A 21,402-nucleotide genomic window follows, 5' to 3' on the forward strand; every position below is an offset into this window, starting at 1 on the left:
CTATGTGGGCTTGGTGGAATGAAGATGGACCCCTAGTACTGGAAAGGTGCAGTGGCTACTAGCCCGCGGAGCAGGGCGCACAACAGAAGTGGCTTTGGCCTCAACGGTGCCATGCTGCAGCAGGTTGGCCTACAGGTGGGTGAGGGATGGAGAGTGCGTACTTTATTCTCATGATCTGGAGCAGTGCAACTGCTTGAATTCCCAGCAGCTCTCCACCTCGACTTAGGGCTTGCTAGGACTATGGAATTCTCCTGTGGTAAGGACTGTAGGTGTTTACAGTGTCAGTGAGGACTGGTGGGGATCTTCTGCTTACCTTTTCCCCAAAATGGGAAGTCCCTCCTGACTACGGGAAGATTTGATCCGGGTGCAGGAGATGTAGCTGCAGAGGCCAGGTGCCTACACACTACCCTCCTGGATTTTCAGTCACTACACATGTGTTTCCCCTTCCCTGCTGTACTCCAGCACTCTCCCTTCAACACGCCAGTCAAATCTTAGCTGTTCATTCATTGCTGTGGTCCTTTCTTGTGCGGGGTACGAGCACCAGGAGTCTCTAATCAGCCATCTTGCTTAATATTTTAAATCTGCACTTAAACTTTTTAATCTGCTTGTTGTTCCCTTCCTTCCATGTTACAGCACCTTTTCATAAACCCCTATAGGTTTAATCAATGTACTGAAATTTAAAGGCGAAAGCATTAAGTCATAGTATTTATCAGTTAACAAAATGGATTGGTTATTCTTGGCCACACTGACGGTTTATCTACTTTTTGCTTCTTAAACCAGAGCCCTATTGTGGTGTTTTGCAGTCATTTATTGGGTTTCACTACAGTGGAATCTGGAAGAGTCCCTTGCCTGGCATTCCATTTTGATATAGTTTCATGTATTCCTGATGTACTCTGATGTTGGCAGGTTGAAGAGATGAACATTGTTTGACTTCTGCTACTTTTGTAATTTGTTGTATGTGTGGGAGTATCCTGAGAGAAAATATGGATTGAATAAATTGTCAGATACAATTTATTTTTATACAAGAACTCTCAATGGTATAATTTTTTTCTTTTTCTTTTATTTTTTCTTTTCTCTTTTTTTTTTTTTTTTTTTTGACAGGGTCTCACTCTGTTGCCCAGGCTGGAGTGCAGTGGCACGACCTAGGCTCACTGCAACCTCCTCCTCCCAGGCTCAAGCGATCCTCCCACCTCTGCCTCCTGAGTAGCTGGGACAGGCATGTGCCACCACACCCAGCTAATAAGTTTTTTATGTTTAGTAGAGACAGGGTTTCACCATGTTTTCCAGGTTGGTCTGGAACTGCTGGGCTCAAATGATCCACCCACCTTGGCCTCCCAAAATGCCGAGATTACCGGCATGAGCCACTGTGCCTAACCTCATTAGTATAATTATACAAATTCAAATTTTAAAACATAAGACCTGTAGTCTTATGTTTGTTTTAAACTCTAATCCTAACCCCGAGATTATAGTATATTTAAAACACTATACTTGGCCAAACTGTCTGAAATACAAAAATTCTAACTCTACAGTTAATTGAAAAAGGCAATAGTGTGGCTTATAATATTACAAGCATTTTATTTTTAAAAAAATTGATATAGCTTCAAGTGACAGATTGAGCCCTAGAAAATACCTTTTGATTTTAAGAGACAGGCTCTCACTCTGTCAGCCATGCTGGAGCCCAGTGGCTCAATCATAGCTCACTGAAGCCTCAACCTCCTGGGCTCAGGCAGTCCTCCTGCCTCTGCCTCCCAAAGCACTCAGATTACAGGTGTGAGCCACTGTACCGACCCTCAGGAAATGCTCTTACACATGGAATTTACTGTAGACAGATTTCCTAGATGGTTAAATAGGATATTTCTCCTAGTTGCATATTGGTGAAACCTGTGTTTATTATAATATTTAGAAATAGTATAATCATTGGTGAGCATAAAAATTACTGGATGTGGGGAGATCTAAGAAAATTATCCTGGTATGTTTGTAATATTAAATTTTAGGCACAAAGAATGTAGAAAGGAGATTACCAAATTTGGTTATGTTGCTCAGTGTGACATTAATAACCAACTAAATATTTTTAGTGTATAATGTAGTTTAAATATTTGAAATGATGACGACATATTCAAGAAAAAAGCTAACTTAAATGGTTGATTGCCTAAACTACACAGTAAATTTTAGCAATACCCAGATTAGAAGTAACATTGTTTGAAGATCACTTGCTAATATATTTATCATTTCAAACCATATACACAACCCATAAAATATTAGTGGGCTGATCCAAGCAAAGCATAAGTTGGTGTTTAAAGTAAGTTGAGTGGAAAGAAAGCTGTAAACCTGTTACAACTCTCCTTATACATATGTAAAATGGAAGATATTATTAAAATCCCTATTCATTTTAGCAAAGGGTTTGAAATTGTTTTGAATAATTCATCAAAACATAAAACATTTTATGAATTAACACAAAACATAACCTAGGAAAAAATATATTAAGCAAAATATCAAGAGGTGGAGGAAAGAAAATACCATGGATTGCTTAAAAAAAAAAAAAAAAAAAAGTTGCTGAAAGCACTGTTTTGAGAGACCAACCGTATATCATCTGGGGATGTACTCTTATTATAGTGTCTGACCTGATCCAGAGGTGAAGAAGTACCTCTATACAGTCCTTTAATGTTACTTCTCATTAAATGTCACTTCTCAGTTGGGCTATTACTGGTAGTATGACAGATGATATCTTGAGATTGTCTCCTTTTCAGAGGACCTAGAATTCCCTATGCTTTAAAAACCATGCAGGTATACCAGGAAAATTTTTTTATTTTTGGTATTTTGTTGTGAAACATATATAATTTAAAATGAGGATCATATTTGCTTTTTTCCTTTTGGATAAGGTATTGCAATGACAAATAAGTAGCATATTGCAAATACAAATAGTATTTTGTTTTGGAAAACAGTTTACCAGTTGTCCCAGTGCCTTTGTTCAGTAATCCTTTTTGTCCTAAGTTTTGATGCCATCTCTACTAATATTTTGTATATACAACTGCTTTTCCCAGTTCACTTATTTTATGATAGTACCTATATTTTAATATTGGAAGGAACAGTCCATCTTTACTCTTTAAAAAGATTTTTGGCTTTTCTTAATTCTGTTCACTTTCAAATTCTTTAAACAAATTCGAATGCATTGATAATATGAAGAGATATATATGATATCACAGTACGAGAGCAGTACAGTGTTATAAAAAAAAGTATGCTGCATAGAAACCTTTAATTCAATAGGCTTTTAACTGATTACAATGATATTTAATAATTGTCAGAGAGATGTGTAATGTACTAACTGAGACATCAAGTTTATAAGGGCCATGTTGCATGTTTAATGTGACATATGGAGACATATTTGTTTTAAAACTTGGCTGTTTCTAAATTTGTATTAAAAGTTTGGGTAGGTGATTGAGAGAATATTGTATCAGTCCTGGGTCTTGTTTCTTAAAAAGAGTCAGATATGAGATGTTCTAGTTAAACCTTTTATCTGTAAAGAATTTGAAAACTTATTTGTTAAAGAGGTCAATTTATTTATATTCTGTTCTTACCGCTTGTAGTTTAAAAAAGAATATGGACTTTTTTAAAATCTTTTACCTATTATTATCTCATAAACTTTTCATATTTAGTTAATAAATCATGCTTTGAAAGAACTCATGGAAATAGAAGAAGTGAGTGAAAATGTATTACAAGTTCACTTAAATGGTAAGTATGCCATTATTTTGCCATTGGAGATTACATAAACTTTGTGGGGTTTTTATATGATGAAACTAAATTCACTTGTATATTTCAAATTCATTTAATAGATTTTGAAAACTAGATCCATGTTTTACTTAGCACACCATATGCAGTATTTTTAGAAATTAAAATACTAATAATGAAGGAGTCTCAGAAGGACTCTGGTTTTTTTCTTCTTTTTTTAATCATTCTAATCCCAAGGAGGATTATTTTTTGATTCTACAGAATGTCTTTATTGCTAAGTTTTAAAAAGAAAGTGATGTGAACTAACAGGCTTTGACTGGGAAGATTTACTTAACTGGAAAACAACCTGCTATATCAAATACATGTTTCGTTTTAATTAAATACTTTTAAATGGACTTTATTTTAGGACTGCTGCAGATCAATGACAAAATCGCCCTAAAGGAAATCACGAGGCAGTTAAATCTGGAAAATGTAGTTGGAGATAAAGTTTTTGTAAGTATAATTTCAGTTATTTTATTAAATAGGCTTTAAGGTAATGTCTTTATACCATATATATTTTTATATTTCTAGAATGGTAGGGAGAGGTTCAGAAATTCTAAATTGAAATATATAAGATTCTTTCATAAAAATGTGTAATGTATAGGATACATTTAGTCATTAAGTCTCTACAATATTTGGATTTTTTCATAGTAGGTTATACTAGCTGTAAAATAGCTAAGAAACCCAAGTTTATGTAGATATTCTGAGTTTATTTTTCTGTAAGGTGAATACTTTGGTTCTCTATCTCTGGAGATAGATTAACACATTTTTTTAAATACCATGCTCCAGCAGCCTATTTCTACTTTTTTGAGACTTGAGTAGCCTGTCTATAGTAGAAAATGTGCTAAATTTGAAGCTGCAATAGGTGGGTTTCAGTCATGCCTTACAACCCTTTGACTACCTGATAATACAGAGCTAACAAGTATCTCTGAATTCAGATTCTTTACATGTTAATTGGGCATTATTTTATTATCCATACTTCACAGGATTATTTTGAAGAAGAAAGAAAACATTACACATCATTTAACTTAAAAAATAATTTGCTGGATGGTAATGTGCTGTACAAATGTCAGTTATCTTACTCTGTTTTCAGAAATTTATTCATACATCATTATCATATCTTATAGTCTCAGGACAGTGAACATCAGCAAAAGAAACTGACTTGAAATGTTTTAAACTTTTACCTTTCACTTAATATATAGGGCCTAAGGAAAACATGATAATTTAATTTTGCAGCTACCTGAATTTTCATGATGAAATTACCTAGCCTCATACTGCTTATGCAGTTGGAGTGGATTATATACATTCCAACTTCATTTTCTGGTTACTGGTGACCATGCAGTGGCACCACTCTAATTTCTGAACTGTGTGCTTTGTGCTGCAATGATACCGCCATAGTTGTGTAAGACTCCTAGCATTTATGAGTTTTCTTTAATAATTAATCTATAAAATTATTATTAATTATAAAATAATCTAGAAAATTAATCTATAAAATATAGATTACTATTAACAGGAATCTAGAAAATTAATCTATAAATCTATATAATTATATCATCTATATAAATCTATAATAGGTTATATCTATATAATTATGTAATAGATTATATATAATTATAGATTATTATATAATTATAGATTATACAATCTATAAATTAATATAATAAATATATTAATCTATGAAAATATTAACATAATAAAAATACTAATCTAATAATCTAAAAGGTTGAGTAAATTTGTCCCTTCCATAGTCTATAGGTCTTTGAAGTGTAATTTCAAAATGCCCCTTCTATAAATCTAATATTCTACCTCCTGTTTAAATGTGATGTTGAAGCTAGTGTCATATACTGAGCCAAAGACAGTTCCTATTAAGTATGCTCAGTTTGGCTTTTGGTTCCCAGTTGATCTGGATAGGTGTTTCTGACATTTTTAAATGTTACATATTCATATTGGTTTATGTGAAATAATAAACACAATTTTTTATCATTCTGTTCTAATCTTCGCTATTATCATCACATATAGAGATTATTAGTTTAAGTTGTATCCAAAAATGTTTTGGCTTTCCAAGTAAGCATAGCCATACATGGATATGATATACATAAATTCTTCAATATACTCTTGAATAGAGAAATACTGGTATAGAAATTATTAGTTTAATTATTTCATTATATACATTTGGTTTCTTCTCAGAGAGCATAATTAGGTTGCCAAAGGTCATAAAATGGCAGAGGCTAGACATTATAAGAACCTAAGTCACTTAATGCAACCCACAGCTTTTCTGGTTTGATATAAGCAGACATATATATGTATATTATACATGCACAAATACATATTTATAGAAGTATATACTTAGGGCCAGGCACGGTGGCTCACACCTGTAATCCCAGTACTTTGGGAGGCTGAGGTGGACGGATCATGAGGTCAGGAGATCGAGACCATCCTGGCGAACACGGTGAAACCTCGTCTCTACTAAAAATACAAAAAAATTAGCCGGGCGTGGTGGCGGGCGCCTGTAGTTACAGCTTCTAGGGAGGCTGAGGTAGGAGAATGGCGTGAACCTGGGAGGCGGCGGAGCTTGCAGTGAGCCAAGATCGCGCCACTGCACTCCAGCCTGGGCAACCACAGAGCAAGACTCCGTCTCAAAAAAACAAAACAAAACAAAAAGAAGTATATATTTAGTATCAGATATAATAATCTTTTAAACAAAAAGCCTGAAAGACAAACTACCTTTGAGTAACTGACCACTGATTTCCCAACAGATTGTCTCTTTGAGGATTTGTTGTATTATGATAAATTATGGATAACACCTCTTGGTCTGCCTACCTTGGAAATGGCATAACAACATCACAATATGTGAAAGTTTAAAAAACTGTATGCTATTTTTATGTTAGATCTCTCAACTGGAGAACGAATAAGTGCGTTTCTTTTCTCCTTTATCTCTCCTCAAATTTAAAGTTGGCTGTTTCTTTTAATTATGAACTCTGAATGAAATAAAAATTAATAACTTTAATGAAAAAAATATTTTAATGGGGCTTCTACCCACAATCTGAAGCACCTGGATAAGGCATCTACTACGTTAAGTTTCATCAAGAATATTTAATTGTATCCAAAAATGTTTTGGCTATATTACAAGTAAACATAGCCAAACATGATATGATATACATAAACTCTTCAGTATACTCTTGGCCGGGCGCAGTGGCTCACACCTGTAATCCCAGCACTTTGGGATGCTGAGGCGGGTGGATCACGAGGTCAGGATACTGAGGCCATCCTGGCTAACACGGTGAAATCCCGTCTCTACTAAAAAATACAAAAAATTAGCCGGGCATGGTGGCGGGTGCCTGTAGTCCTAGCTACTCGGGAGGCTGAGGCAGGAGAATGGCGTGAACCTGGGAGGCGGAGCTTGCAGCGAGCGGAGATCGCACCACTGCACTCCAGCCTAGGCGACAGAGCGAGACTCTGTCTCAAAAAAAATAAATAAAAATAAAAAACTTCTTCAGTATACTCTTGAATAGACAAACACTGTTATAGTATCTAATGTTTCAAAAAAGCCTTTTGTTTTTGTATCTCATTTAAATTCATGGTTATTTCTTTACCAGTACAAATTAATTTGAGACTTGCAAGACCCCACTGTGTTTGAAGACACAAAATAGAATCCATTTCTAGGTCTCAAACAATATTTAGAATATGGCAACTCTACAAAACTACCTTCAAATTTCTAACATGACATTGTAATTGAAATAATTGCTTGAAATAAAATTTCAAGCATGACACTGTAATTGCCATTTTCAGTGTTGTGCCATCTTTGCTTAAGTATTTAAGTTTTAGATAGGAAGTATAGAGACTCAGCAAAGTCTGGGCAGTGACTCTAATAACTAGAAGATATACAGTGTTTATATAAAATCTGAGAATCAGCCCTCTTTTATTCTTTATTTCACTAAACTTTTAATCATTTTATCTCATTTTGTTGTTCAGGGAAGCTTTGCTGAAAACCTTTCATTTCTTCTGGAAGCTTTAAAAAAAGGTAAATATTAACATATTCAGCCATTTCAGAAGATATGTTTTAACTTTTATTTTTTCCTTGATTATAAAGGTAATACAAGCTTTTGCCAAAAGAAAAACTCTCAAAATACAGAAACATTAAAAAGAATGATCACTGTATTCCCACCACTATAACAGTGATTATCTCAATTAGCATTTGGTTTCTTTATTCAATAATATATACAGTATGATATACTGTATATACTGATGATGTTTATATCAGTATATTATTGATGGAGATAAATGTAACTTTTTACAATAAAATTTTACCTATCATTTTGTAATCAACAAATTTTGATCTGCATCATTTTTATGGTTCTCATCTTGTTTTATAAGGTGCTATTTATTAATCACCAATTATGGACTTTTGTTTCTAATTTTTTATAATTAAGAAGAGATACTTAGATGATCATCCAGATATTTCCTGGAATTTCTGTGGGTAGAATTCTGGGTTGAAAGGCACCGTCTTTAAAAGACATTTAAAAACTAAAGGTTTACTTTGTGAAAATATTTGATAATACCTTTTTCTTCACAACCTCAAAAACAATTATTTTTATGTTTGCCCATATAATAGAAAAACTTTCATCTCTTAGTTTAATTTGAATAATTTTGTTCTTTGTTTAATTTGCATAATTCTGTTAGTGGTGATGCTTGTCATTTCATATTTTTATTGACCTTTGAAATTTCCTGGTTTATGTACAGTCATGTGCCACATAACAACCTTTAATTCAATGATAGACCACATATGTGACAGTGGTCCTATTAGATTATAAAACCATATTTTTACTGTACATTTCCTGTGTTTAGATATGTTTAGATACACAAATACTTTCCATTGTGTTACAGTTGCCTACACTATCACATGCTCATAGGTTCATAACCTAGGAGTGATAGGCTATGCCATACAGCCTAGGTGTCTAGTAGGCTACACCAGTTAGGCTTGTGTAAGTACACTCTTAGGATGCTTGTACAATGATGCAATCACCAAACAATACATTTCTCAGAACGTATCTCTGTCATTAAGGGACACACGACTGTATTTCCTGTTGGGTCTTTGACCTATTGTGGTAATGTTTATCTTATATTTATTTATTGGAATTTTTGTGTTTTATTTTTCTCTTCCCTTAAGTTTGGTTTGGACTTTTCTGATGATCTAAAGTTTTACGTTTTCCACGTAGTTAAGTTTATCTAGAAAGTTTTTTCTCTCCTTCAGATTATAAAAACATTGATCTTTTTATTTAATATATATATTTATAATTTATAATTTGTTTGGAATTTATTCTGATTTTACCTGTAAAGTAGGGATCTAACTTTGAATAGACTGATTTTCCCCACTGATGTATAATGCAATGTTTTATCAAATACTAAAATTCTGTATTAGTACATAGGTCTCTTTCTAGACTTTTGAGTAATCCCTTTAGTTTTATACCAGTATTAAATCATTTAGGCTACTGTATTTATTTGTGTGAAATAAGTCTTTCTTTTATCAGATATTTGTTTTACCTTTTAAAACAAATGTAAAGGCATTAAGCCTAAGGTAAAAGGGATTCTTTTATTAAAGTTGTTTCCATCATTGAAGTGAGAAAAATGTAACCAGAGGGTGATGTGGAACTTTCCCAATGAAAAGCATTGTAGTTGAAATGCTAAAAGTTGTGCATAAAGGGAGTTTAAGTGGCTTTAGTTGAACTTTATAATCTAAAAGTTTGTTTATAACAAGTATTTCTACAAGAAATGTACCTTGTATTTCTACTAAACAACTCTCTTTTAAAGCATTAGTTTTGTTCATTAATTAATAACTCCTCTTGTATTTTAATCCTAAAGTGTTTTCATTCTGTGCAGATATAGAAAACTCTTTCTCAATTTTATAATCATTAAATAAGAATTATGTTCACATAGTTATAAAAATAATAGTCTTTAGTAATTTAAATGATTTTTGACATTTCTCAACAACAAACTCTACGTAGAGTCTAGGAACTAGACTGAACTTTTTATTTTTTGGAGACGGAGTTTCACTCTTGTTGCCCAGGCTAGAATGCAATGGTGTGATCTTGACTCACTGCAACCTCTGCCTCAGCCTCCCAAGTAGCAATTTTTTTTTTTTTTTTTTTTTTTTTTTTTTTAGCAGAAATGGGGTTTTACTATGTTGGCCAGGCTAGTCACAAACCCATGACCTTAGGTGATCCACCCACCTCAGCCTCCCAAAGTTCTGGGATTACAGGCATGAGCCACCATGCCCGGCCTAGACTGAACCATTTTTTTGAGATGGAGTTTCACTCTCATTACCGAGGCTGGAGTGCAGTGGCACGATCTTGGCTCACCACAACCTCTGCCTCCTGGATTCAAGCAATTCTCCTACCTCAGCCTGCCGAGTAGCTGGGATTACAGGCATGCACCACCACACCCAGCTAATTTTGTGTTTTTAGTAGAGATGGGATTTCTCCATGTTGGTCAGGCTGGTCTCGAACTCCCAACCTCAGGTGATCCACCCGCCTCGGCCTCCCAAAGTGCTAGGATTACAGGCGTGAGCCACCACGCCCAGCCTAGACTGAACTTCTTGAGAGCAGTCGGGGCTGTCTTTGTTCTTTGAATATTTTTTTTCTGTTGAATGAATATATATGCATCAGTAAATCCCCTACCCAAAGTAGGCTATCAGTATGTTTGTAGAATTGAGTTTTAAAAACTGAAATATAGTAAATAGTTTGGAAATTTAGGAAAGGTGGATATAATTTCTTGATAATGTAATGCTCTTATTTTATCTTAGGTGACCGAACTAGCAGTTGCCCAGTGATCTTCATATTAGATGAATTTGATCTTTTTGCTCATCATAAAAACCAAACACTTCTCTATAATCTTTTTGACATTTCTCAGTCTGCACAGACCCCAATAGCAGTTATTGGCCTTACATGTAGATTGGTAAGTCTTTTTCTTCACTAAAAAAGTTGATTATAATATTTTAAAATTCAAGCTTAATTGCTGACACTACTAGTCTTTTTTCACTTATTTAGGTCATTATATTAGGCATTTTAAAAATTTTGTTTCAGCAGTGCCTGGTGTATTTATCCTGCTTTTCAATTCAAATTTAGGAAAACAGGTTAATGGTTACCTTAGCCCATTAATGAATACCTCCCTCCCCCCAGTGAAATCACTGAAGAAAAAAGTGTGAAATCAGATTATGCTAATAAATATAATTTCTACATTATCAAGTAATGAGGCAGTTAAGTAATCCCACCAGTATTTGAGAAAACTTGGTAATAGTTTTTGTTGTAAGATTTTTTTTCCATATTTTGAACAGGATTGAAATCAACTCTAAATAATACTATTCCAACTTTCAAAGTACACGTCTCCAGAAATGGAAAAGATTCTACCAAGCACTGACAGTAGATAGTGGCTTTTTCATTCCATAGGATATTTTAGAATGATTTTAACTATAGTCTCAATATCACTATCACTTTGCTTTGTGAAGGCTCTGTACGTATTGAACCATGTGTACCTTTGGACAGCTATACAGGCCTTTTTGTGTTTACCTTCTTACACACTTGTAGCATGAACTTCCTTACTGAATTCAGATAAACTGGCATTGAAGAGTGCCTTGGCCCATTTTGTGTTGCTATAACATAATACCTGAGACGGGTAATTTTTAAAGAAAAGAGGTTTATTTATCTCACAGCTGTGCAGGCTGAGAAATTCAAGGGCATGGCACTGGATTTGTTGCAAGGGCTTTCATGCTGCATGACATGGTGGAAGGTCAAATGGGGAGCAGATATGTGCAAAAACGAACCAGATGGGAGTTGGAACCTCAATTTATAACAACTCGCTGTCTCAAGAACTAATCTATCCCCATGAGAACAAGAACTCAGGCCAGTAAGAGGGCATTAAATCTATTCATGAGGGTCCACTCCAGTGACCTCCCACTGTTGCACTGGCAATTAAATTTCAACATGAGATTTGGTGGGGACAAACCACGTCCATACCATAGCACAGTTATCTCTTTTCTCATGCTATAACTGCCGTGCCTCCATAGCTTGCTTGCCATCCTCTTCCCCCTCCATTCTCCACAGACATATTCAGGCACATGTATACATTCACATCTCCTTTCGTACAGCCCTTTTTCTTTTTCAGAAAAGTGAAACTTTTTACTAATTCATATTTTAACAGTCCTCCTTCCAGTGCTGTTTCTCTATAGAGTCACTGTTATTTGCCCCTCTTTCCCTGTGCTCTAGAGCTTATGATGTATGGCTTTAGTATAAACTCCCCTCATACATCACTGGCTAGTGCTCCACATATCTTTATTCCTCCTTGCCAAAAGCAGCAGGCTATGACAAGGATCAAAGAAGCACCCTCCTTCTTGCCAAAAAAAAAAAAAAAAAAAAACAACTTCCTTTGGGTGGAAGCGGCTGTGGCAAGTGTTGTTGACCCGATGAAGAACCAAATAAAATGTCAGTAACTTCTTAGCAGTGTTATCAGATGTTCTTTTTTTATTGTGTATATATATAATTCTCCAACTGTGTAGTTCTTTCAAGTGTAATCTTTTTTCTTTCTTTCTTTCTTTTTTTTTTTTTTTTTTTTTTTTTTTTGAGATGGAGTCTTGCTCTGTCGCCAAGGCTGGAGTGCAATGGCGTGATCTCAGCTCACTGCAACCTCCGGGTTGCAATTCTCCTGCCTTAGCCTCCCGACTAGCTGGGATTACAGCCACACACCACCATGCCTGGCTAATTTTTGTAGTTTTGGTAGGGACGGGGTTTCACCATGTTGTCCAGGCTGCTCTCAAAACTCCTGACCTTGTGATCCGACCCGCTCGGCCTCCCAAAGTGCTGGGATTACAGGTGTGAGCCACTGCGCCTGGCCTCAAGTATAATTTTATCTGTGTATCCATGTTTATAGGGAGAGATATATAGAGGGAGTAGTGACTTTGCCAGCAAGCATCTTCTTCCCCATTGGGAGTAATTCCATTTTTGTTTTTTGGTTTTGTTTTGTTTTTACTAGTTCCTTTATGCCCACATTGCCAACTTCTGTCATTACTGCCTACTACAAAGACATTATTTACTTCCATCTCTTTTCATTCCCAAATTTAGGGTCTTAATTGTTGCTTGTATTGATATTACTTCTACTGTCTACCTATATGGGTGACCTAGAACTCTTTCTTAATAGAAGATAAATGTGCAATATCTGAATCTCTGAATATAACCTTTCTTCTCTTTTAATTCTCATGCTGGCACTATACTTTTCTTTGACCTCATAAAAACATTCAAAATTTTTTATTCACCCTCGCGCCTCCTACCTCAGGCTGTTAGTCTTTCTTGTCCTCCTTCCCAGACTAACCATGATCCCGTTTTGATCACTTGAATTCTTTCCTCTATATCATGATTTCTTGACCTAGGTATTATGAGAGTCATCTTGCTAGATGTGGAAATGTATAGTTCTGGGCTTAAACTACTCCCCTTTTAAAAAACTTTATTCTATAACATTTTAACAATATACATAGGAAAGAATAAATAATAAGCCCTGAATTCCCTTCTCCACTCCTTGCCAAGATTCAATTACTACAGACTAGTTTTATTTATCCTCAACATCTCCCTTAATTCCTGTATTATTCTGAAGCAAAAACTAGGCATTATATCATTTTATCAGTAAGTGTTTTAGAATGTATTTTTAGGAAATAAGGGCTCTCTAAAAATATATTTCCCTAATATAATTGTTATATTAGCTGTAATTCCTTAAATAATATGTATTATTTAAGTTACACTCCCAAGGTATACAACCAAGACAAATGAAACCACGTAACTACAAAAAAAGTGTATGTGAATGTTTGTAGCAGTATTATTTTTAATAGCTTAAGAAATGTAAACAACAGTGACATCATGTTCATATTTGGGGGTGGGGGCTTTTTAAAACAGCTTTATTGAGATGTAATTTATACCATACAGTTCACTCATTTAAATTATACAGTTAACAGGGTTTTTATTTATAGAGTTGTGCTTTTATCACCACAATTTAAGAGCCACATACCTTTTAGCAGTCACCCCAAATCCCCTGTTCCCTCCACAGCCCTATGCAACCACTAATCTACTAATCCACTTTCTGACTGTATAGTAATTTTTGAATCATACAACGTATAGTTTTGTGTGACTGGCTTCTTTAACATGTTTTCAGGGTTGACAGCATATATCAGCCCTTTATTCCTTGCTATTGCCAAATAATATTCTGTTGTATAGATATACCACACTTTGTTTATCCATTCATCAGTTGATGGACATTTGGGTTGTTTACATTTCTGAAGCTATTAAAAATAGTACTGCTGCAAACATTCACATACACTTTTTTTGTAGTTACCTGGTTTCATTTGTCTTGGTTGTATACCTTGGAGTGTAACTTAAATAATATATATTATACTATATATGTAGATGTATATATACATATATAAATTATATATATTATATACATTATACTGTGTACTATAATATATTTTGAAAAATTCCTCAAGTTCAATATTAAAAAGAGATTTAGGAATGACAGTTCCTGCAATTTATGTGACTTAGGAAGATAACTTACCTATTGTGCTTTTGATATCTTGGATAGTTTGAATGCCTATCAGTTTTGTGGAAGTATTTTCTTCATTTAAGAACACTTCGTATGTCCTTGCAAGCAGTACATATTAGTTATCCTTTGGTTTTTAGTGTTCTTTGACGGTAAATTTGATTCCTGATTTCTTCCTAAGGAAAAATAGTACAAATACAAATAAAGTCTAAAAGCATTACTATAAAAAATAAAAATAAAAAATAAAAAGCCGGAAGATAACTTACAAATGCCATGTTGCATTTCTGGCACTTTCCTCTCCTAAAGTTGGTTTCTGCTACCTATCATGCTATTAATTTTTTAATCTCAGTTCTTCATAGAATGTACAGAATTCCTTACTGACACTCTTGTTGTTACTGTGACATATAGCTATTTAATATAGTCAGTTTTTTTAAACAATCATATTGGGTCTTGGAATGTTACAGATTAGCTGAGAGTAACATGGTAGGAAAAAGGCATGACATCACCAGGCCAGCAGTTGCCTGGAGGGGGATTATTTAGTTTGCATAAAATGTTTTAAATGTTTAATTATGTGTTATAGACTAAACATTACTAATTATAGGTGATAGTTTACTTATATCTCTAATATTGGTACAGTTTTTTTTTTTTTTTAAACATTCATCTTGCTTATAGAGATTTCTGTTTGTTTTTAAGGATATTTTGGAACTCTTAGAAAAAAGAGTGAAGTCAAGATTTTCTCACCGGCAGATACACTTAATGAATTCATTTGGTTTTCCACAGTATGTTAAAATATTTAAAGAACAGTTATCTCTACCTGCAGAATTTCCAGACAAGCTTTTTGCTGAGAAGTGGAATGAAAATGTTCAGGTAACTTAAAGGCAATAAAACTAAATGTTCCTTGCTATATGAATTAAAGCAATTAAAACACAAATTTTAGAAATTAGTAAATTAACACAAAGTTTCTAATATTGCTGAGGGATAAAGCTACAGGAATACAAATTATATGCTTTTTTAAAATTTTCTTGTAACAGTTGAAATGTCGTATCTGCTAAGTTCTATCTCAAAAGAACATTACAGTTAAGCTTTAGGATTTATGTTATTAGTTTGAAGTAAACTTTAATGAGGCTTTAGTTTTATCTATATGTGGTTTATATTTCAGATAATTTTATTAGTGAATTTGCATAATTTACTTTTATATTTTACATATTTAGCAATAATAAATAGTAAATAATGATAAATAAATGTTAGTGATTCATACCTATTCTGTGTGGATTTTTTTTCTTCCAGTTTTCATTAGCAATTTCAGCTTTTACTTTGTTGGGCCTTAAGAGGCAGCACAGACTGTGGCACCTCCGGTTATATTATCTATTAGGTGATCACATCTCTCAGTCCCTGGAGACCTGAGAATCTTAGATACAAAGGCAGGTTCATATGTTGTTTTAAAGATTTGCCACACCTTTGAGACTATAAATTTACCTGTGCTTAAAATATTCTCAACACACTAGCATTTTAATCTTATGCTGTCAAGAAGCTTCAGTTGGCAAAGAGAAAGGAGGAAGTATGCATGTGTATGTGTATTTAATAACCTAATTGAAAAACATTGTTAATGAATAAGTCCCTTATGGTAGAATCTCAAAAAATATTGGCCTCGTGAGAGTGGAAAATAATATGGAGTCCCTGGCTCTGAAGGAATTGGGAAAAATTGATTGATAATATTAAAATACTGGTAAGGATAATTAGATCTTTGAATAGAATTACACAGTCTATATTCAGTGACTCTATAAAAAAGATTGTTTTATTTTAAAGCAGTAGTGGTAGATTGTATTTTTTTTTTTTTTTTTTTTGAGATGGAGTCTTGCTGTGTTGCCCAGGCTGGGGTGCAGTGGCGCAATCTTGGCTCACTGCAAGCTCCGCCTCCCAGGTTCACGCCATTCTCCTGCCTCAGCCTCCTGAGTAGCTGGGACTACAGGAGCCTGCCACCACGCCCAGCTAATTTTTTGTATTTTTAGTAGAGACGGGGTTTCACTGCGTTAGCCAGAATGGTCTCGATCTCCTGACCTTGTCATCTGCCTGCCTCAGCCACCCAAAGTGCTGGGATTACAGGCGTGAGCCACCACACCTGACCTCAAGTAGATTGTGTTTTTACCATGAATTCTTACATACTAATACTAAATTGGAAGCATTTTGCATTTAGTTTGTTCTTTAAATGATTATTGTTTTGATTATAAAATATAGTCTGCTCATGTAAGCACTATTAATTTTGACACATTTCATTTTTTAAAAAAGTCGTAAAAGTTTATTGAACAAAATGTAATCAGTGCAAAAAAATACATGATAAACAGTGGAAGTTTCCCATAAGACTATATCAATTCTCCTTCCTTCTACTATGGAGTAATTATTTGGTCTATAACATTGCAGAGTTTATATACATGCTAAATATATTGTTTTTACGTAAAGGACTCAAAGCCTACATATGTTTATATTACTTTTTCCCATTGTTATGACTGATAATTCCTTGTTCTTTTTCTTAATACAACTATACATAATTGTATGTAAAAATAGCTCACATCATCTTTAAAATTCAGATACTATGCCTTGATATAATTAGGTATGGATCCTCCCTTCCACTCAAATTAATCATTCCTGAGACTTGGATAGTTCAATTACCTGAGCCAAGTGTCTTTGATACTATTTCTAATTATAGGATTCCATCTATAGGAGCACTTTCTTTGTAGTTGGTACTCCCACATTGTCCCCTCTTACCGGGGACTGGTATGGACCAGACCTCTGGATCTTCAGCTTTTAGGTCTGCTTTTTAGTGCTTCACAGACTTTCATCTTCTACAACTCCTGAACTGATTGTCTTATTCCACCAGTATATTTTTCTGGCTGTTTTAGAGATTCAAATGTAGTCTTTCATAGTATTTAAATTTCTGTACTTTACATGGGCTCTTATTTTTTCCATACCTGCTCACACTTAATCTTCCTAAGGTAACTACATGGTCCAGGTTGCATTGTGCCATTTTCCATCCACCGTCCTTCCCAACTGTATTGCATTCTGAGCATCTCAAAGTGGGTCTGTAAATAAAGAGGATGCTGGGAGTTACTGGTGAAGAAGTATAACTCTGCATGACTTAGGAAATGGTAACTATATGTTAATAGTGTAACTACTCTACTTTCTGGACTTTTGTTGCAGACCTTAAATCCCCTGAATGTGAGCACTATCCTGTCATCTTTTTGACAGTCTTAATAGTCCATTTCATTAAGTAGAAGCAGCATCACTGGTGTTTGTGTCTCTTGAGTTCTAATATTTTCTTCCCCTATCTTGATTATCTTATGCCTCTCTTTGGTATGTGAATAAAATGAGCTTCACTTGAAAAATCTGTCAGCACCATGGTCAGAGTCCCTGCCTTGTGGAGTAGGGTGGTAGCTGCATTAAGGGAGCTATTCTTTCTCTTAGTGCTGATTATCCAGGAAGTTATTTTTAATGGCAAGATTAAGCCAATAGCAGTGATACAGATAACAGGTCACACATGGAATCTCATCCACAAAATATCTTCAGGATAAGATGGAACCTTGATATCCTGCCTAATTTGAAGGTTTGTTTTAGCCCTACTTCAAATGAGTCAAATAAGTAAGCAGAGTAGACTCTATCTTAGCATGGCAGTATAAGAGAGATCCTTTAAAAAGAACATTTAAAAGAATCATACCTTATTCTCCTCAAATGAAATCTACCAAAGTACTGTAGCTCATGTGGTTGTTGATAATAGCCTTATCCTCAAATAGGGTATAGTGTTTGAATCAAGATGGATTTAAAAATATAATAAACGATGTTAGACAATTTTTTTTTTGTTTAAATGGCTCATGTAGATAAGGTAGGCATTTTAAAAAGCAGAGTAAGTAATTATAGAAGCAAGAAGGTGATAGCTTTTAGAAAGAGGGGGGACTGGAGTCAAACCACTAATAATAAAGAGATAAAGTAGGAAGATGGAGTATAGAAGATTAACCTTTGAAGCATCATGTCAAAAAGAGGCAAATACAGGTTTTAAAAATAATTGATTCTTGCAGAGAAAATTTCTTAAATCAGTTTTGTCTCAGGTGGATTTTCTTTAGTTTTCCTAAGTGCTCCGATTTTACCACATCAACTTTTACAAGTTACAGATTACAGAAGCAAAGACTATAGTTTGCCTGTGATATTTAGCCACATATCTTCCATATTTCAATTTTAAAACTGTGGAAAAGCTAAACAAATTTTTTTTTTAATTTCCAAAAGTTATTTTTTTTTATGTTCACCCTGTGTACTTCCAAGGAAATTCTACCCTGTTTGTGATAGAAAAAGATATATATAGTAACCAGAAGTCCTTTAAAATACAAAGACTAGAAACAATAGCAAGGGAGTGGGAACTATAATTAATAATATATTTTCTGAGAGTATAAAATTTCATTCCAGTAGACTAGAACTTACTTCTGAATCTGGTCTTCTTAGAGTGGACAAAGTAAAGACATGTAATTCAGCTCTAGAAAATACAGAAATGCTTAGTTTTCTGGGGTTTTTTTGTTTTTTTAAGAAAAAAGAATTCTTATTCCATGCAGATAATTTTTGAAAAATTATGTCGATCTTTTCCAGGCCTTTCTTGGCTCTGCTACCTCTGAATTTACTCTCTTTTCATCTAATCCTTTCTTCAATGCCAATGTGCCTCACCTTCCATTCAACCCTAATATACTGCAGTCACTTGCCTCTTTAGATGTTGCTTTCTCAAAAGGCCCTGGTGACCTTTGAATTTCTAAAGCCATTAGCCTCTTCTCAAATATATCTTAATTTTACAAAGTAGTTCATATTGTTGAACCCCACTTCTCTCTTAAAACTTTCTTCCCTTGTTTTCTAGATCTCTGCTGTGTCTTAGATTCTCTTCCAGTCTTTGGTATTTTTCTTACTTTCTTAGTTTTTCTCTTTTCCCACCTACTACTTAAATATTGATAATCCAAGATTCATTTATTGAGCACATTTCACTTTTCACAGGCCATTTTGTTTCCCATAGATTATCTTTGATTTTTATCTTCTACCTTTCAAACCCTTCCTTCTCTTCTGCTACCAGTTAATTCTCTACCAGATATATCTCCTATAAGTGTCTTAATTCTCTTTTGTCTTCATTACCACTCAGATAGTTCAGACCCTCCTTACCTCTTGTCTGGACAGCTACCTCCAATTAGGTTTTTCTGCCTTTGTCTTTTTGTACATTCACTTTGCCAGTAACTGAAACTCCAGTACGTGACTACTCATTTTCTGCCAATATGTGATGATTTTCCTACTACTCATGCTGTTCTCTGTAACTGGAATGCTCTTCCTTCTTTTTTAAATCTCTTGTCTCATCCAGTTTAAGCATTATTTGTAGTGCTTTACCTTGTTTCCCTAGGTACAGTAACTCATGCGCTTGTGTTTTTGTGCTGCATTTTGTTCATTTCACTGGTATTACTGTATTTCCTTTATTCAAGTAGGAATTTGGGGTTAGCAAGGATTGTATTATCATAGTGTTTATTGAATTAATGTAAAGAACAGGATAAGGAAATCAGTAGACTGGAAACTTTATTTTGGTTTTAGTGTTCTACAAATAAGACCAACATCTATTTAATAATGAATTAATATTAGATAGCATTAATAAGGCACACCAACCAGTAAGGCACAGGATTATATTTGGGTTTTAAACTACATCTTTCCTCAATTTTGGCTTTTCCCCCCCCGCCCTTAGTATCTCTCAGAAGATAGAAGTGTGCAAGAAGTACTACAGAAGCATTTCAATATCAGCAAAAACCTGCGGTCATTACACATGCTATTGGTTTGTATTAGTTTTGTTTTATTGCTTGTTGCTTTGTTTTTGTTTTTGTTTTTGATAGTGATGGGGGTCTCACTTTGTTGCCCAGACTGGTTGCGAACTCCTGGCCTTAAGCCATCCTCCCACCTCTGCCTCCCTAAGTGCTGACATCACAGGCATCAGCCACTGTGCCTAGCCTACTTTTATCATTTTCTGTCTTTCACTAGATAATTAAGTTTTTATGGGAATTGATTAAACCTGTAGGTAAATTTTGGGAGAATCGACATGCATTGGAACACTACATTGAGTGTTCCAATCTCTGAATAGTGTTCATATCTCCTTTTATTTGATTTCTTGTTTGATTACTTTCATCAGCATTTTATAGCTCTTACTACACAGATGATGTAGTTATTTAATGTGTATACCAGTATTTAATTTGTTAGAACAGTTGTAAATGGTGTTTTGAAGTTTTGGTTTCCCACATATTCATTACATATAGAATATGTGATTGATTACATATATACACTTTAATATATAGAAATGTGATTGACTTTTGTGTGTTGATCTTATAGTCTATGCTGAACTCACTTATTCTAGGAGGTTTTTTAATAGATTCCTTGGGACTTTTGATGTAGACCATTACATTTTTCACAAATAGTGACTTTTTTTTTCTTTCCAATCTGTATGCCTTTTATTGCTTTCCTTGCTTTTTTGCAATGACTAGAATTTCCAGTGTTATGCTGAATTAGAACAGTGAGAGAGGACATCCTTTCTTGTTCCCAGTCTTAGGAAGAAAGGATTCAAACTTTTACCATTAAGTATGATGTTAGCTATAGGTTTTTAATACATGTTCATTATCAGGTTGAGGTAATCCTCATCTGTTTGTAATTTGCTGAGAGTTTATTATACATGGGTGTTGGATTTTGTCAAGTGCTTGTTCTTGTTTCACATGATCATATTTCTCTTTAACCTGTTGATATATTTGATTACATTATTTTTTGAGTGTTGAACCAGCCTTATATACCTGGAATAAATCCTACTTGGTTATGATGTTTTGCCAAGTAATTATGTCTTAAGCTTACATAATACCAGTATCAAACAAGAAGTACTTAATTGTTCTGAAAATTAACTTTCTTCACTAAGAGTAATTTGGTTTTAGTCTAATATTTCTAGAAAATTATGGCAGATACCTTTGAAAGAGAAGATAGTTTTGGTTTCACAGAAAAGTCATTTTTAATAATAATGATAGAATAATA

General features: G+C 34.2%; 1 protein-coding gene across 8 annotated transcripts in view; it reads left to right on the forward strand.

Moving 5' to 3' along the window:
- The window catches only part of ORC4 (origin recognition complex subunit 4), a 90,589-nt gene that overhangs the window by 59,119 nt on the left and 10,068 nt on the right, over positions 1 to 21,402 (forward strand). For 7 of the 8 annotated variants that reach the window (XM_050752199.1, XM_050752201.1, XM_050752203.1 and 4 more), the window contains 6 exons: positions 3,654 to 3,729; positions 4,133 to 4,218; positions 7,738 to 7,786; positions 10,565 to 10,716; positions 15,031 to 15,204; positions 20,084 to 20,170. In XM_050752199.1, coding sequence (XP_050608156.1) covers positions 3,654 to 3,729; positions 4,133 to 4,218; positions 7,738 to 7,786; positions 10,565 to 10,716; positions 15,031 to 15,204; positions 20,084 to 20,170 — 624 coding nt within the window. The remainder of the gene's footprint in view (positions 1 to 3,653; positions 3,730 to 4,132; positions 4,219 to 7,737; positions 7,787 to 10,564; positions 10,717 to 15,030; positions 15,205 to 20,083; positions 20,171 to 21,402) is intronic. The other variant, XM_050752204.1, reaches the window with a different exon arrangement.

The sequence above is a fragment of the Macaca thibetana genome, chromosome 12 (genome assembly GCF_024542745.1).
Source record: "Macaca thibetana thibetana isolate TM-01 chromosome 12, ASM2454274v1, whole genome shotgun sequence".
NCBI lineage: Eukaryota > Metazoa > Chordata > Mammalia > Primates > Cercopithecidae > Macaca > Macaca thibetana.